General features: G+C 45.3%; 1 protein-coding gene across 1 annotated transcript in view; it reads left to right on the top strand.

Moving 5' to 3' along the window:
* The window catches only part of CTNNBL1 (catenin beta like 1), a 46,980-nt gene that overhangs the window by 729 nt on the left and 28,145 nt on the right, over nt 1-18,106 (top strand). Inside the window, exons 2-7 of the mRNA XM_050313617.1 lie at nt 6,442-6,630; nt 8,861-8,967; nt 9,828-9,967; nt 13,612-13,709; nt 16,004-16,097; nt 16,694-16,785. Coding sequence (XP_050169574.1) covers nt 6,442-6,630; nt 8,861-8,967; nt 9,828-9,967; nt 13,612-13,709; nt 16,004-16,097; nt 16,694-16,785 — 720 coding nt within the window. The remainder of the gene's footprint in view (nt 1-6,441; nt 6,631-8,860; nt 8,968-9,827; nt 9,968-13,611; nt 13,710-16,003; nt 16,098-16,693; nt 16,786-18,106) is intronic.

The raw sequence follows: 18,106 nt of genomic DNA on the forward strand, positions 1-18,106 counted from the left end.
GTGAGGGAAAACACCCCTGGAACTGAAAACACCCTGGTGACCTCCCTCCCCCTGGGGGTGGGAGTTCCGTGGGCAGTTCTGCCCTTGAGCTGGGAGCACGGGATTCCTTATGGAGCTCCCTGCTCCCAGCCCGTCCCGGTGTGCCTGCGGGACACAGGGGTGGAAGGAGCAGTCCCTGTTCTGGGGGTGTGATGTTTTGAGATGCTCAGGGGAAAGAGGGAAAGCTGCAGTTGGGTTTGAGAAGTTCCTCATCGTTTTTCCCAGTGGTGTCGAAGTGCTCTGGAGCTCCTCTGGATTCCTCCTTGATAATCTCCAGGACATTTCCCACGTGTTACTCGAGCATCCTTTCACATCCTTCCCCTGCTGCTCTGAGATCTGCTCCACTTCTGTGTTTCTCTTATCATTTTTTTTTTTTTTGTGATTTCTCCGTATCAAATTAGAATTGTCATTCCTCATGTTCCTTTAATCCTTTAGCCTTCTCCAAAGGGTAGCAATGTCTGGGATGCAGGTTGAGGCACAGGGAGGCAAACTTGGACTTTGAAATTCTTTTAACCAGGTTCTGGTTTGGGGATTTGTTTGTTGGCTTTTTCTCTCGCTCTGAGAAGGTGACAAATGTGTGTGTGCAAATGCAAATCAGACACCTCTGTTTTTTAAAGACTTCTCTGAGTTGTTTCTCAATTTATTTATGATGGGTTATTTTTTTTACATATGCAAGAGAATGTGACATAAATGTTGGAAATCATACCACTGAAGAAAACACCTGAGGAAATCTCCATTGTTACAAGGAGATACCATGGAACACGTGGTTTAGCTAAGCAAATGTGCACTTTTAATGTAGGTGGTCTTCATCTGGAAAATACCTGATAATACAATATACAGCTCCCACTCTGGAGGGGGGGGAGTGTCCCTCCTCTTGCCTTTGCTCACTTGGATGTGGCACAGCTTCCCCTTGGATGAGCTCTGAACATGGCAAGGGCTGATTGCCTGTGAGAGCAGGGTCTGTGTTCTGTGGAGGTGAAGAAATGCTGCTTGGCTGCCGGGGATCTGAGTTTTAATTTCCTTCCTTGCTGCTGAAATCGTTCTTAGCCATGAGGAAAAACATTCTGCGGCTTTCCACCAGCTGCTGAAATGGGTCCTGGAGGGTTAGCCGTTGGATTGGGGTGTTGTTGAATTCTGACCTCCAGGACCAGGTGAAATGGTGATTGAAGGAGCGGGAGGCAGGTGAATTAGCTCTGGTTCTGAGAAAATGAGATCCCCTCCTATGATGACATTTCTGGCTGGGAGATAGGGAAAGAAATAGTTGGAAACAGCAGATTTTCCCATCCTGTGGGTAGGGTGTCTGTCTTCGGGGAGGGTGGCATGAGGAAGATGGCCAGGGGATGGTGGCCAGAGGAGGGTGGCTTGGCAGCTCTCCCAGCAGCTCCTGGCCCACTCCAGCCCTGGATCTGGGAGCTTCCCTGCTCTGGGCTGGCTCAAGGTGTCCTTGTTTGTCCTCACTGCAGGAGTGGCACTGGCTGTTGGTGGGGGGGTGGTGTGGGCTCCTCAGCTCTCCTGATTTTAATCTCTTGCTGCAAATGAATTGGGCTTCTCAGCCTCCCTCAGCACAACCCAAAATAATTGCTTTTCCCTTACGCTGTTTTGAATTTTCTCCTCTAAATGTGTAATCTGTGCCCTTGCTTCAGCAAGAAGATGTTCTCCCTCGGTGCCGAATTTGGCGTGGAAGACTGCAGGCACTGTGCCACCGATTCAGCACCAAGTGCCTGCCAGGACGGGAAAAGGAACCTCTTGCAACAAAAAAATACAATTAAACAGCACCTGGCAGTTTATACAAAGCTCAGGAACGCATAAACTTTACGTGTTGCAGCAAAACAGTTGCAGATGGTCTAAAGTGATGATTAAATATTGCTGCTGTTTGCCCAGATCCTCCGTGTTAGGTCTCAGATTCTGGAGGGTAATTAAGGGGACAGAGCCAAATCCGGGGCTATTCAGAGTCCTCTTTCGGTTGTCTTGGGAGGGAATAAGGGAGATTATTTGAGTTCTCATTAAAGGCAGACTTCATCATTGTGAGTGATCGTTGCAAATTGCTAATTTTTTTTTTTAAAATGGGATATTAGTCAAATCAAATAGCAGGAGAAGCAGTAACTAATGGGGTGAGGTCAGACTGCGCCGGGCTGGGTGATCTCCCCGCTGTCTGAGTGGGTTGAGTGCAGCGCGTGGATCTCTGTATCCATGGAGGCACATCATCATTTCTGCTGCTGGTACAGATAATTTACTGTCAGTTTGCAGGGTAATGGATGCGTTTGATGGCAGGGGCAGCGCAGCTGAGCAGGTCATTGACTACTTACAGCATTATGACTCCAGTAACTCCTCTCCTGCTGGCAGGTTGAAACAAGGAGCTGACACCAACTCTGCTCCTGGGAGTACAGCCCCACGCTGCCAGACTTGTCTTGGTGCTCTCACAGGGTTACAAGTGAATCTTTAGTTTACTTCCCAGTGTGTTGTCTTTGGCCACCAAAGCAGAGCGTTGTAAGCATCTGTCAGGGAAGATCCTGGTCCTGTGCCTTCCTGAGGGGCTCCTCAGGCAGTTTGGAACCTCATGATCGAGGCTGGAGGACACAGGGGTTCTGTGAAATTGATAGTCTATGTCCATGTGGGTACAGTGTGCACCTGTCATTGCATTTGCCTCAGTTTGTGTGATTTTGGAGCTGTTGAATCTCACAGAGATTTCTGGATTTTCCTGGTTCCGGTTCCTCCAGGTTTTAGCGCTCAGATCCTGCACCACTGAGAACTGTTGTGCTTCAGGAAGGAAAAACAAGGGAAAGTGAGATTGATGGTAGCCTGGTTTATCACAAACATTGGAAACAAAATTAGGAAGTTATTGAAGATGCCTCTGGAGATTTGGGCTTGTTTTTAGGATTCCAGACTGACAGCTGGTGCGTCACTTTCGGAGCGGGCTGGGACGTGGGCAGAGAAGAAACTGCATCATTTATGAAGATTTATTTCAGATTTCATTAACAAATAATTTCTGAGCTTCACAGTAACGAGGTTACTTGCAAAACAGATACCTTAGTAATATGAAACTCCTGAGTATCTCCTGAGTAATATGAAACTACCAAGACTTCTCTAAACCATTCCTGATGTTTTGGTGAAGGCTGAGGCAATCAGGGGCCTGAGCAATGTGTGTTCAGGTTCTGTGGGGTACTTAACTTGATATTAATGTGCAGTCACTGCTTGGAGGGAGCCCAGGGGCCCTGGCAGGTCATTGTGCTTTGATTTAGGACGTTTTTTTCGTGTCTCTCGTGGCACATGAGGCTCTGCCTTACCTGGCTGTGCACAGACCAGGACCAGTGTCAGGAGTGTTTTTGGAGAAAGTCTGTGCCCAAAGGCTCAGCCCCAGGCAGTGACAACTCAGGGTATATCAAGTAACAGGCAGAGCCACTACAGCTCTGGGACTAGAAGAGAAAGGGAAAGATAATTCTCCCTTTCCCGATCACCAGCTTTTGTTTATTTTATCATATTTTATAAACAGCAGCTTTTTTTTAAACCCTTTTGTATTCATTGGTTTTTGTGTGGGGATATCAGTGTTAGATTTAAATGAAAATGGCTTCTGAATAAATCACTGTGAATGCCCTGCATTCAACAGGAACAGAATTAAGCTTAGCTAACAAAACAATTTTAAAATGCTTTTCTTGTGCATTTTTTAATGAATTCCATCTTCTTGCCAGGTTCACCTCAGCACAACTGAGTACAAAACCCCACATTTTCTTTATCAGATGATTAACTTTCTCTTTTCTACCAGGAAGGCAAAAAAAACCCCTTCTTGTAGATATGTGTGAAGCTGTGGAATTGGTTAAACAAACGTGTTTGGACACAATATATGTGTTTGCTGAGCGAAATGCACCAGGCAGGGGCTTAATTCTTGCTGGCTGGTAACAGCCCTTCGGAAAACACAAATGCAAAGCCAAGATGACAGTCGATGAACAGGAACTAATGCCTGCCTTAAATCAGTTGTTCCTGACTGTGGGATGAGCAGGACCCAGGTGTTCTGCTTCGGCCCTGGTTTTTGCGGCTTTAATGGCGCTGGTTGGGAAAAGGGGAATATTCTAAGGGAGGTTTTGCATAACATCAATAAGGAGAGAGGCAAAGCCTTAATGCTGCTTAATAGCGTTTGCCCGGAATTCAATTACTGCCTATTGCCGGGCTGCTGGCAGCGCTAATGAGCGCACACGGTGATTGATCATAATGACTCTGTTGTGTTCCAGAGCCTCCCCCAACGAGGCATAAATACAAAAAAAAGGGGTGCAGTAACTGAGGTGGAAGCAGGGTGTGAATCCTGATACCGAGAGTTATGGAGGAAATGGGAGTGGGTTTCGTGGTGGAGCTTTGATTGGGGATTTCGTCCCTTCCTGTGGCACGACTTTGTGTGTCACAGACTCCCCAGCTCCTTCGGCCTCTCGTGACACCTCAGGCTTACCGCGGCTTTGGTCCTTTTTGGCGTTCAGGAATCAGAGTGAGGAATGAGATTCCGACTCCCCAGACTGGGAACGTCCAAGGCAAATCTTGTTGGGATTTTGTGGTGAATTTCAGCACTTTATGTCACTAATTGGTGAATCTGTGTGTGTGGCATTAATCTGTCAGAGGTGGTTTACGATGAGTTGGGTGTTATTGAGGAGTGAGTGGAAGGGCATAAGAAGGGCAGGGATCTGTGTGCCATCGAGGGCACTGAGGAAGGAATATGGATTTCTGAAGCTTTTTCCTTAGATTGTATCATTTAGAAGAGCACCTTTCTCGTTGTTCTTTTCTTTATTGGGTCGCTGGTTGCTCAGGAGCGTTTGAATTATTGGTTGTTGTCAATGGCACATTTGTTTCCAAATGGATCCACGTGAAATTATTTTTTAATGTACCTAGAAGATAAGTAATAGGAATATGCTTTAATAAAAAAAAAAAAACCAAACCCAATCCACAAAACCCTCCTAGCAAATAAATTTTTCATTTCACAGAATCTCCGGGTATGCTTCCACATCATGGCTATTGAATTACGAGCTGAGTAACTGCTTTAAAAGTGCATGGAGGCACTTTAGAAGAGTTTTAAGTCAGGAATGTACCATCTGTAATGGAAATGGCAGAGAAGATGTAGGGGGAAAGGAGACAGATAACAGGGCTTGAACAGATCTGCCTGGGAGAAAGCAGCTAGAGCTTTGATTTGTGCTAATGTGTTGTCTGGGAAACTTGATTCTGCATCTTCCTTAAGGTGATGACAACGTGGTAACCCTGAAAACAAGGTGATCTTGGCCAGGCTGCTGTCCATTTGCTTCTTAATTATAATTAACTCCTCAAGGGCTTTTAGGGGAGTATTTGTATTTTTTTTTTAACATCCAAAGCAGTGTTTTCTTGGACAAGAGCTTTCCTTTGCCAGCTTGTCCTTTGTATTGCAGTAAATCCCTGGATGAATGTTCCCTGGGCTGTGCTGCTGGAATTGCAGCAGGATTCCTTTATGAACCTGGAAGGTTTATTGCCCTCAGCAGCACAAAGGTTCCCAACCTGCCAGGGAGCTGGAAATTCCCATCATGATGCCCACAGTCGTGCTGGGCCTGGCAGGACAATGGCACTGTCACCTATTCCCTGTGCATCTTTCTTTGGACCAAACTTAATGTAGTTTTTGAAGGGAGAATTTTTTCTTCTACTGCAAATGCTTTCGTTTCTTTCTGCCTAAATTAGAACATGGGATTGGAGTTAATGGACTTTTTCTTGTCCCTGGCGAATTACCTTTAATTTTGTCAATCACATAAAATAGTGGAATAAAATAATAGGTGGTTCCAAGCAAACCAAGGCAGTTTGGGCAGCGTTTAATCCCCTGCCAAGCCCCTGCAGAGCTGCAGCCAGCAGCAATGCTCCTGACCTGCCCACGCCGAGTTGGGCTGATTCTGCTTTCACTGTCAGCAAACTTGAGACAGAAGGATGGGGGTGAAATGGGACACACACAGGAATTCAATAAAACCCCATATACGTCACGGGTGAAAAATTATCTCTCCCTGCTGTCTGCTGAGCGTGTTGGTCTGCTGGCTGTGACATGTGGGGTTGTCTCAGCTGAGTCAGCAGATTTGGGGATCCTGATGACCCCACTGAGCGGGGCCGTTCGACCACTCCTTGTCTGTGCACTCCTTGTCCTTGCTGCCTATGAAGATATTTTCCCATGAATCACGTCCATTGATCAAACAAGGTAGGATGTTGACACAGCCCTTGGCAGAGGCATTCATCTACTCATGTGATGTTCCACTTCACTAAATTAATTTCCTTTCCAGTTTTCAGAGTTGTTAAGCGTCGTGTAAGCAAATGTTTTAAACAACTTGTAAGAATTTCCTCTGTATGGTTTGTGATATTGGTGTCCTGGTTTGCAAGGGGCCACCAAAGTCTCGTGTTCATTCATTTCTCTGACTTCAGCCCAACAGAGGGACAAAAAGACCCCGTGATGAAGAGGAAGAGGAAATCAAAGCGCGTCGGAAACAAGCCAGTGCTCGAGAGCACAGTCGGCACCGGGAAGAGGAGTCTGCTGCACTGGAAGAAACTGATGATGAGAAGAAGAAACTCCTTCAGATAATTGAGAGGGATGGAGAAGAGGAAGATGAAGAAGTAAGTCCTGTGGGAAAGGAGAGGCAGTGAGAATAACCAAACTCTTAAGCCATGAGAGAAAAACTAAACACTGAACCACTTCTCCGTGATTTCCATTTCTTACCGTGTAGATGATGAGACTAATTTGATTTTCCTGTACCTCACGCAGCTTAAGGCTGTGGTTTTGCTTTCCTGCCCTGAAGCATATTAATTAATTTCAAATTTCTCAAACATATCAGCTGAAGGTTTGAAGTGAGAGCAAAAGAGAGGGGGCTTTCAAGCCTCATCTCTGTTTTGGTCTGGGAATACCCAAATCACCTTCTAAAATACATTTTTAAGCGATATTTCTGTGTTCTAGCCAGTTTCCTGACTATTGTTCTCATCAGTACCCCCAGCCATGCAGCTTCTCCCCCTCTTTGTAGCTGTGCAGCAGCAGCAAATGAACAAACATTCTTCTCTACAAGAAAGGTCTTGGGTCAGAGGAGGGGGGTAGCAGCTGTCAAGGGTAAATGATTTCAAGCCTCAGAGACAGAAATCCAATGCTGCATTGGCCTTTCTGCCAAGGGCCAGGGAAAAGATCACTTTATAAATGTGACACATGGATTGGTATAAATCTGGGAGATATTTGCTTCCTGCTGCCCGTGTCCTGTTTGATAAAAAAACAAGTGATATTCACCACTGCAGAATCATGTAGCTTTGTAAAATATCATTGTCCTCTGTATACAGCACTGCCAGCATCCATCTCTGAGAATCCCCCTCGCTTTTTTGATGTTGAGCTATTGCCATGGCAGTTGTTGCTGATAGCAGGGAAAGATAATGCAGGATTTCTGTAGCGTTTGAGCTCCAGGGAGGATGGATGGACAGAACCAAGAGTCCTCCTGACTGGCTGGAGCCTTGTGGATTCCTGCAGCGTGCCAGTCCCTCGTCTTTGTCAAGTGGGGTCCTCCCAGCCAGACATTTTAAAGACTGGAAGTCAAAGGTTTCTTTAGAACTCAAATCTCTCGTTTATTACCTTGGACTGCAGTTAATATAAGTGCCATTAAAATGTGCTTTGTCCCAGTAAATTTGATGGGAAGAAGCTAATCTGTAGGACGCTCTGAGACTGAATGCAAATGAAATACAAGATACAAAGCTGATCCTAATGGAGATATTGTAGTGATACATGTTAGAGGAAGCAAAAAATCAAAGGGAATAGAGGAAAGCAGTGTCAGCATGTGTGGGTTGAAATCCCATTGCAGGAAGAATGTGCTTTGGGCACTGTAGTATTGATTCCCTGAATGGGGTGGTGACATGAGTGGGATGGCAATGAGACAGGTTGGGCAAAGGAATGAAGGAAATCCAATAACAGCAGAAGGCCTGGACTGGAGTTGTTATTGTAATGGGGTTTGGGGAAGAAATGGAGTTTTTTCTCTCTCGTAGCAGATTGCTGCTTAGAGTCACTGACCAAAGAATCTTCAAAGCCAGGAGCAACTCTTGATTTAATCCTGAGCAGGAGGTGGACACAAAAACTGGCTTAAGATGTGAGGGGGTCTGGTCTGGCTTTTGTTTTGAGAGCCTCTCTTAAACAGTGGTTGTAATGCAGTCAAACAGAAGAGAGGGAAGAGGTTACACAGGAAAAATCTATATCATCAATTTTTTAATAAAAGAAGTGCATTAAAATCATAAAACAAGGAAAATAGAGGAATGATGCTTGTAGTTGTCAGAGAGGCAGCTGAGGTTACATTAATGCTGTACAGTAAATATCCAATGCCAACTGACAAACACCTTAGGAACATTTACAAAATAAAGAGAAACTACTAGAGTAAAATATTGATTGATTTCTTTTTTCTTTAGAAAAAGGCTTTAAAATAGCAGTGAAAGCTTATCCAAGTGAGGAAAATGAGAAAGAACATAAACTCAGGGCAGTTAAATGTAGACTTACAAAAAGCAATAGCACAAGGGACTCCTGCAGAGAAACTCTCCGTGGGCACAGGCTGCCAGCTCAGGTTTGTTCTTTTTTTTGTTCAGAAACAAAAAACCTCCATGTGTTCTGGTGGTGCCAGGTAATAAGTGGTGTAGAAGAGCAGCTTTAGGTCAGAGCTGGGCTAAGTCAGTGGGTAGTGATGGTGTTTGACGTGTTTGGCAGCTCCCTGCCGTGAGACTCCCAGGGGTGGCCGCTTGTTCCGAGGGCTCTGGGCCCGGCTGCAGTCCCACCACATCCCTGTAAATTGCTCCAATTCGCTCACTTTTCTGCTTTTTCCAATTTGGTCAGGAGGAACCTTTGGATGAAAGTTCAGTGAAGAAGATGATTCTCACCTTTGAGAAGAGATCTTACAAAAACCAGGAGCTGCGGATCAAGTTTCCTGACAATCCAGAGAAGTAAGATAGTGCTCAGCTTTTTTCCTTTGATTCTAGGTTTCAGCCCTAAGTCAACTTCTGGAATATACAGACATTTGCAGTTACATAAGGCTTATGTAATAGCAGGTATTGCCACGTAGTTCTCCTAAATTGATGTTGTTAATTAAAGATGGCATTATTGAGACTCTGGTGTGACCAGAATATGGCCACCAGCACGAAGAGGATGGTTGGCAATAATTAAAGGTTTCATCCCATCATTTGATGTGAAGATGTTGTGCTTGCATATGAGCCAGAGATCTGTGTGGGGAGGAAATAATTTCATGTCACAGAATTACGTGTGCTGTGAGGAGCAGAATGGGCACAGAGAGCCAGATGTGTGTGTGTGTTCTAGTGAGCCTCTTCCTCCCTTCAGGGTGTTATTCAGGTTAAAGGGATTTCTTCCTACACTTGAGTGCCATTTTATTTTGTCCAGTTTGCTGTTCTTTCCCCTTACCCAAATTATTTTTAAGGACTTCAGTCTCATGCTTCAACCCACATACTAATGTGTGGTAACTAGGGAAGGTGCCGTGCTCTGCAGAATTTATTTTATATGCAAGGATTTACCATGTGTAGCTACAGCATCTCGATTTTGATTTTTTTTAATTGAAATTCTGCAACTGATTTGCAGAATTGGAACAAATCTGCTTATTTACTCTGTGTAAATTATGTAGCAGAAAGGCTTATCCTGCTGTGGGATTAAACTTCAAGGGGCTGGTGTAGGACAGGGAGGATCAGAAATGCCAGGGCCATGTGCCCCTGGGGTGGCAAGTCCTGCCTGGTGTCTCCTGGAAGGTAGTGGTCTCTTCTTGCACTTTTTACTGACCATTTTTGTCTTGCCTCAGGTTCATGGAGTCGGAACTGGATTTGAATGACATCATCCAGGAAATGCACGTGATCGCGACGATGCCCGGCCTGTATCACCTGCTGGTGGAGCTGAACGCTGTGCAGTCTCTGCTGGGGCTGCTGGGACACGACAACACAGATATCCTTCAGCTCTCAGGGCAACTCTCATGGGAGAGGCTTTCTACAGACTTTTCTGTAATCTCTCATATCCACTTTCCCAGGCTCCTGTAGGTGTTTTTCTCTTCTTCCCACCACACTGAATTTAGGTGTTGGTTGTCTTTTTTCCCAGTGAAAGTCTTCTTTGTTCAAGTAATATTGATTTGGAATTTTTTTCAGTGCTGTTATTCTCCTTTCTTGTTTTATGATCCTTTCATCTAGTTTTGAGTGGTGGTGTGAGAGTGTGAACAGATGAGCAGCAGAGGAGAAGTTGAAGGCCTGGGCTTAGCAGTGATAACCTCAGACTGTACAAACCATGCCTGGAATAGCCCCAGTGAAAATTAAACTCATTTACCCCTTTTTGATGAGAGCAGAGCTATCAGGCTGGCAGCTCACCACATGCTACACCTCAGTTTGTAAATGTGACAGACTCTTCACGGGCCCATACCTTTAGTTTGGTGTGCACAGAGCTCGAGGCTGCAGGTGGCCCCTCTGATTAAGTTCATATCCAGAGACACCTCCATGATCAGTGAGTTCTGGTGTCACTGAATCTGATCCCTATGTGCACCTGGTTCTCATATCTCTGAAGATCTGAGGACACCTCAGAGACAGCTTCCTGTCTCTACTGTTGAAGATATTGGTAGTTTTAATCAAAAACAACGTCATATTTTTGAGTATCCTGGTGTCTTGATCCTCAGCTGTCAGCTGATAACTGGAACTATGCCTGGCTCACCACTGTGGAGTCTGTTAAAGCAGAGCTCAGCCCACATTGCTTGTAAAATATTCTGCAGATTAAGCTGAAAAATTGTGGCATGACTTGGGAGATCCCATGTCTGTGACCTGACAAACATTAGTGAGTGGACGGAGCACTGAAGCCCCATGGAAAGGGCACTAGATGTCGACTTGGGTCTCCAGCAGGCTTTTCTTTTTCCCTTTTTATTGATCCATGGCCTTAGGAAAGTCATTTATTCCTTACTTCTTTATGTGCAAAGCAGAAGATAACACTTACCAGCTTTCCTGAGGTGTTGTGGAATATACAATGTGAAAAGGCCTGTTAGTGCTGAACGTTGTGGTCTGATGCACAGATCTTGGTTTTCTTTTTTAGCACTTTTCCTCACAGCACTGTCTGTTGAGAATTCATAATTCATTCTTTCTAAGTGGGTGCAGTGATCAGAAGCTAAAACCAAAACATAAATATTTCATTGCTTGCCGGTTTATATTAGAGAGCACTGCTTATGTGTTTGGGTATTTTAACATGCCATCTGTTGGAACCTTGATGTGGTGAGTGTTGGTCCCTGTAAAGCAGCAAACCCCACAGCTTCCCTTATCCAAGATCTGTAAGGAAATGGCTCTCCAGTAACCGTTAACAGTGGATGTTGTGCTGGGGGAAGCTCCTCCCATGCAAAACCAATTTCGTGGCTGCTGTAGTTTTGTTACTTACTTTTTACCAGACACCTCAGAGTTTTTATGTACTATGCACTGCTATACTGAATTTCCCAGTCACATGGAAAAAATGAACTGTGGGAATATTGACTGGGATAGCAGAGCTGTTTTCCAGCTGAAGTGCACAGCTTGCTTTGTCCTGTCAGCCATGAAAAGCTGTGTCCTGGGGTCACTGCTGCTGTCAAAGACTTGTCAGGGTTTCCACTGTGAACTTGTTTTTTTATTTGGTTTGCAACTTTCCTGTCAGTGAGTTTAGGGGTAGGAATTTGGCCTGAGAATTGCAATTTTGGGAAAAGTATATTTCTTGTTGTAAAATTACTGAAGTGTTTGGAGATCCATTGGAAGCAGGTCAGAGATGTAGTTGTGCTTCTGCTGCTTATATACAGAGTAGAAGCACTATTAAAGTGAAGCATCTAGACATAAAACCAAATTGATGCAGCTCAAGTTTTCTAATGATGTTTTGTGTTAAAACAGATGGGAAAATATTTTTAAAAGGAGTTCTTCAAGGAGAGAGCTAAACAAATGGCTCTTCAGATGCCATTTAAATGTGGTGTCTTGAGGGACTAATGCAAGGAGACAAAAGCAATGTCCAGGGGGAGCAAATAATCTGCTGAATGATTCATGCAGTTTTGAACAAAACATGTGAATGAAAGATGATCACCAACAAGATTTTATTAATGGAAGACGGGAAAGCTTCAAGCGAGGCTTTGCTTTTCTATCTCCTTAAATTTTATAGGGCAGCTGATACTCTCACTGCAAGCCTCAACAGAAGCTCCCCAGACAGGAATACCCTGTGAGATGAACCCTGCTGCTGAAATTCTTTGCTGTGCATTGTCAGAAGAACCTGGTTCTGCTGTCTTTGTAGCACCCAGGAGGCAGCAGAAATCTTCAGCTGCTTCCTCCCTGAGTCTTCTCTTCCATGAGTCGATCAAACCCCGTTCCCTCAATCAATCCTCATCCATCGTGTCCTGGGCCCCTCTGACCACCTCAGTGGTCCTCCTCTCTCCCAAGCCCAGCGTATCAAGGTCTCTTATTTATTGGGAAAGCCCATACCTAAACAAAATACTCTGCAGGTTGCCCTTTGAGTGCCAAGGAGCAGGTAAGAATTCCTTCTGTTGACTTGCTGGTTTGGCTCCTGCTGCTGCAGTGCAGTCTGTGATTAGCCTCCGTCACTGCAGTGTCACATGGCTGAGGTGACACTGGTGACAGGGTGGTGACTCGCCTGCAGCTTGTGCAGCAGAAGGTCCAGGCTCTCTCCTGCAGAGCTCACCTCTCCACCAGCCCCACTGAACCTCACTAGCAAGAGACAGATGAAAATACTTTTCCTGTCGCTGCTTGTGTGTCTGAGCAAATGCACAAATAGGAGACTTGGGAGCTGGTTTGTCAGCCTGGGCACTTGAGAGAGATCCATCACAGAGTGGTTATTTAGGACATGCAGGAAACCACATCTCCTGTTCTGCCCCTGGGACGTGGGCAGGATTGATCAGCGCGTCTGAGAGAATAAGGAAGTGGGTCTAATGAGCTGGAATACGTCTCGTCGTACACGGGGGCCGTGCAGCAGGCAGGGGAGCTGTGTGTTGTGCAGCCTGGAGTTAATGAGTGAAAATTGGGCTGGCAGAAGCTCTGCTGCTCCTGCGAGGGCTGCGGTTGGAGGAGCGCGCTGCCCTAATTGGGCCGGGCAGAGGGGGGTGATGGCTCCTGCTGCCGGCGGTGCCCTCGTTAGGGGTGTGTGCGTGTGTCAGGTTAGCAGGGCTATCACTGAGAGCAGAATACCCAAATCACGTTATTATAACTCGTTCCTCTTTGCCCGTGTTCAATCTTGACGAGGCAAGATGGTTGCCTCGTTATAGCAGCTCCAGCGTGTTTGATTGGAGAAAGAAAAAAAATAACTACTGCGAAGAAACAGTGAAATTGCCTGATACAGTAAGCACAGAGTCACATTTGTTTTTATGATTCCTAATTGTTAGGATTCCATAATTTTGGTGCTTAGGGGAGGGTCTGCTGCAGTAGTCTCTGTGCTTTTATCCCTTGACATCCTGTGCCCTGCTGCTGTAGGACTGTAAATAAGTTGCTAATGTATTGCCAGTTGTTTGGGTCGTGTCATGAACACACTGGCCTAAGAGCCATCTGCTTTTGATATTAAATGTGTCTGCCTCCCTGTTGGTTGTCCTTAACACCCAGCACATGTTTCCATAGCTGTGGTGGACTTGCTGCAAGAGCTGACTGATATAGATACTCTCCATGAGAGTGAAGAAGGAGCTGAAGTCCTCATAGACGCTCTCGTAAGTAGGAAACTGCAGATTGTTTCAGTGCCTCAGAGTCTGCCTGTCACAGCCCAGCAGTGAGCACTGAGCCACCCTGCATTCTGCAGCTGTGGGTGTCTGTGCTACCAGCATCACCATGGAGGCAGCCAGGAGGAGTGCTGTTCTTCTGTACCTGAGACCTGTGCTGAGGATCACCATGGGTGTTTTTGATGGAATGCCAGAGTCTGGGGAGTAGGCGGCTTTTGCATGTTGCTACACCACTTCTTTGTTGGAAGGAACACTCCCATTACAAAATTTGGGTAGGCTGGGATATTTTCTCATGCAGGGAGGGAGAAGGAAGTGATAATATTTGTGACTTGGGCAGCGTCCTGTTGAAATCAGGAGCTTTGTTTGCATTTTCCTTCCCTCTTGCAGAAAAGGGTGACCTGTGTTCACCCATGGAAAACTGAAGTTTGTGGCAGTGACTGTTACCTGAAGGACAGTGATGCCACTGTGATCTTTCAGTCTTACTTCTTGCACAGGAGACTGATTGGTTTCTACCCAGTAACTCTTGATTCAAACCCAAAACTCTGTGCTTGAACTGGGACATCTGTTGTTGCAGCACGGATGGGATTTTTCTTAACAAGAAGTAAAAGCTGAAAATTTTTCATGTAGCAGAGCTAATGCACTTTAGGGGGAAGGAGGTTTTAGACATAAAGATGCTTTTTGGTGTGGAGATTGAACCACACCAGAAAATTACCTACGTGCAGTAGGAGATGCATTGGTTGATATTGAGTCCTCCCTGCACTGTTAACTCTCCGAGTGCCTCTTGGCCTCTGTAGGGGTGGATTTCTCCTCTTTCTGGTGTTTGTGCTGGTTGTGTCCTGCTCCCCAGCTGTGGGAGGTGGATGCAGAACCAGGCAGAAGCCCTCCAGACAAGTGATGCCCAGCCAAACCTGAGATTTGCAGGTTTGTCCTACCTTGGGGCAGCTTCTGCTGACGAATCGCTGCGTTTGTGGGTCGCTGTGGCTGTGTCTGGGTCTGTAACTATTGTGTTGAAATTGGAAGACAGGGAATTACAGTTTTTCTTTTGTTTGCTTTGTTTGGCTACTCTGTTTTCTCCTACAATCCTTCTTGTCCAGTCACTATAATGTTACCTTCCAAGGTTAATGACAGTGCCTGGAGCCTGTTTCCTCCAGCTGGCCTCTGGGCTGTTGTTAATTACTGTGCCTTGGTGGGGAGATTGCTGGGTGAATGAAATGGGAGAGAGGAGCTGCTAGAGAAGACATTTTCAATAAAATGTGCAGAGAGGTACTAAATCAAGTGAAGTTCTTTCTCTGTTTTCCTTGTCACCAGCCCACTGATAAAAGCCAAGTTTTAGAGTTTTCATTGTCCTCTTTGAAAGAAACAGGTCAGGCCTATCTTGGGAGAAATGTTTAGATATCTGCTTTTTAGATTAATTTTTTTTTTCAAAGCAAGTAGGTGTAAGGTTGTAGGGTATCACTGAAGATTGTGGCATTGTATTCCACAGCAACCCATACTTGTTTTTTGCCTCATGTTCACTGGGTCCCAAAGCTGGTTAACAGTGTTGGAATTGGAAATGTTATTTTAACTTCCAAGCTCATATCCACAACAGAAAGTTCGTGATTCAAGCTGGACTCTGTCCAGTTGAAGCTTTAAAGGTGTATTTGTGGCTCTGTGATCTGGGGACTCCCCCTTGCCCTGGGGCTGTCTGGCTTTCCTTAGCTCATGTAAGTCCACTTGGTGCATTCATCTCGAGGGGATTTAAATGCAGGACTTCAGCTGGTGATTGTTCAGCTTTTGGGTTCGGAGCTGAGGGTGTGAGTGTTGCTCTGTCAGCTTTTTGTACCTGTTAGGGTGGAAGGTACAAGAGCAAGGTAGGCAGACAGCAGTGACCAGCTGAGAGTGGAGCTGCTCACAGAGCTGACAGTTCTCCTGTCCACGGTGGTTTGTGCACCTCATGCTTGAGAATTCTGAGGGATTATGAATCAGTCAGGCTGGTTCAGGAAATAAGACTGTAACAAGGTGCAAGTTTACATCCTGATGGTTTTCTGTTTAATCTGAAACACAAAAGTTGTTTAATTAATTAGGACAAACATAGCCACAGATTTACTGGATGATTCCTTCGCTTCCTCTGAGATTTTCCAGCAGAGTTGTTCACGTCTTCTGATCGTGCCTCTGGCAGGGTGTTTCAGTAGGGCTTTTTGATTTTTATTATTTATTAACCCCTCCTGCCATTCTTGCTAATTTATCTTCCTTTTTTCAGCCTTGTTTCTGATCTTTTTGTGTTTCCTGTGACCCTGGGGATTTAGGTGGAGGGCCAGGTCGTGGCCTTGTTGGTCCAGAATTTAGAGCGCCTCGATGAAAGTGTGAAAGAGGAAGCTGATGGTGTCCACAACACCCTGGGTAAGTGGCTGCTGTACAGCCCCTCACTTCTTTCTGTGGTTTGTGATAAACTCCGCTCCCTGGAGCCAGAGTTTGTCCCTTGGCTGCATGAAATGTGGTTCTTCCCAAACTAGTTTTGTTGGGAAGTGCACATACATGGATGAAACAGCACTGCACCAGGAATCACAGAACTGTTTAGGCTGGAAAAACCCTCTAAGATCAGAGTCCAGCTATTACCCCAGCACTGCCAAGGCCACCACAAAACCATGTCCCCAAGTGCCACATCACACAGCTTTTAAATCCCTCCAGGAAGGCACTCTGCTGCCATGTGTTTACTGTGTACATATCTGGGAGCTGTGCTTTGTTTCTGTTTTAGCAATATATTTAACTTTTAGGTAGTAAAACATTTGCATTTCAAGGAAATTGCCTCCCTGATCTTTGCACAGCACAGAACCTTTGTTTGCAGGGTGTTGTTGGCAGTCAGACCATTATCCACTCCTTGCACTCATTCAGGATTCTAATCTCCCCAGACTGGAAGAATGAGAGAGACCACAAACACAGGGTTTGGAATTTTTGGTGGGGAAAAAAATGTCTTTTTTCTGTGTTATTCTTCTCAGGAATTGTGGAGAACATGGCAGAGTTCCGGCCAGAGATGTGCACCGAGGCTGCACAGCAGGGCCTCATGCAGTGGCTGCTCAAGAGGCTGAAGGTGAGCTGGTTTCCCACCTTCCTTCTGCAGACCAGTTAGCACAAACTGAAATCATCACTTAAAATAAACCAGTTTTGCTTGCATGTGCCTTGTAAAAAAACAAGTTAAGGACAAAAAGTTATAATTCAGGGTTTATGTCCTCAGATTTTTTAGTTTAAACAGACACGCTTCTGTCTTGTCTTTATGAACACCTCGCAGTACAAGTTGTCTCTCTTTTCTTTTCACATGGAGATTCTTGTAGGGTGGATTTCCAGTCCATGGCTGAGACGTGTAGGAATATAAAAGCTGACCAGTGAGCAGGGACACTGATATTAACCATTTAATGGCCTTTGCTTCCCATGTTTCTCACTCTTTTTGAGTTTTAAGTGCTGCCTGTGTTTAATTGCTGCTGGGGGCAGCTTTTGCTTTCAACTCATCTAATTGCCTTTTGAATTAAAACCTACTTTTCGTGCTCTGCATCCTGTGGCAATGAGTTACACAGTTTAACTCTGTCTTGTGTGAAAAGATGCCTAAACATTCCATGGAAAATGCTGTAGGAAAGGAATGGGTAGTTCAGCTATCTCACAGAGCTAGCAAGGGAAATTTAGCAAACAGATTCTGGCTGTTCCCTAACCCTGTCAGTAAGGCATTAGTACTTCCATGCTTAAACGTCTGCATGATTAGAAAGCCTCTGAATCCCAGAAATGCTCCATCAGCTGTGTAAGTGCAGGTGCCCTTCTGTGCACCTCACATCCTTGTTAGCAGAAGTAACCTGTAATTTCTCACTACAGGCAGTAACGTAATTACATTCTTTTCCTAAAAAAAAAAAAAAAAAAAGTGTAGTTAATTTTAGTCCAGGCAGATAGGAACTACTGCCTGCCTTGGAATTATTCTGGCAGATGAAAGACTGAGGAACTTGGACAAGCAAAATAATCCCAGCTAGGATTCCCCTGCTTGGTGCCACAGAACATGAATGCTCAAGAGGATTCCAAGCTCATGCAGGGCATGTCTGTCCTTTGCCCTGGCTGTGTTATCCCTGGGTTTGGGATGGGGGATCAGGCAGGGCTTTCTCTTGCCTGCATGCTGTTGTGGGGAGCTAATGAACCCCTCTCCAGGCACTTTGCTCTTGGCAGTGCTTGGTCTCAGATCTCTTGCCCTGACAGATGTGATTGGGATTAACCCAGGATCTTGGCAGCTGGGTAGAGCATTGTGGGATGTCTGTGGGATGAGTTTTAAGATCGGGGTTCTGTCTGGATGGCAGTGAGGACATCTGGCACACAGCACAGAGCATGAATTGCTGTTTTCTGACAACATTTCAGGTCACATAATTGTATTATGACAG

Source organism: Myiozetetes cayanensis, unplaced genomic scaffold (assembly GCF_022539395.1).
Source record: "Myiozetetes cayanensis isolate MyiCay16 unplaced genomic scaffold, myiCay2020 scf19, whole genome shotgun sequence".
In the NCBI taxonomy this organism is placed as follows: Eukaryota; Metazoa; Chordata; class Aves; order Passeriformes; family Tyrannidae; genus Myiozetetes; species Myiozetetes cayanensis.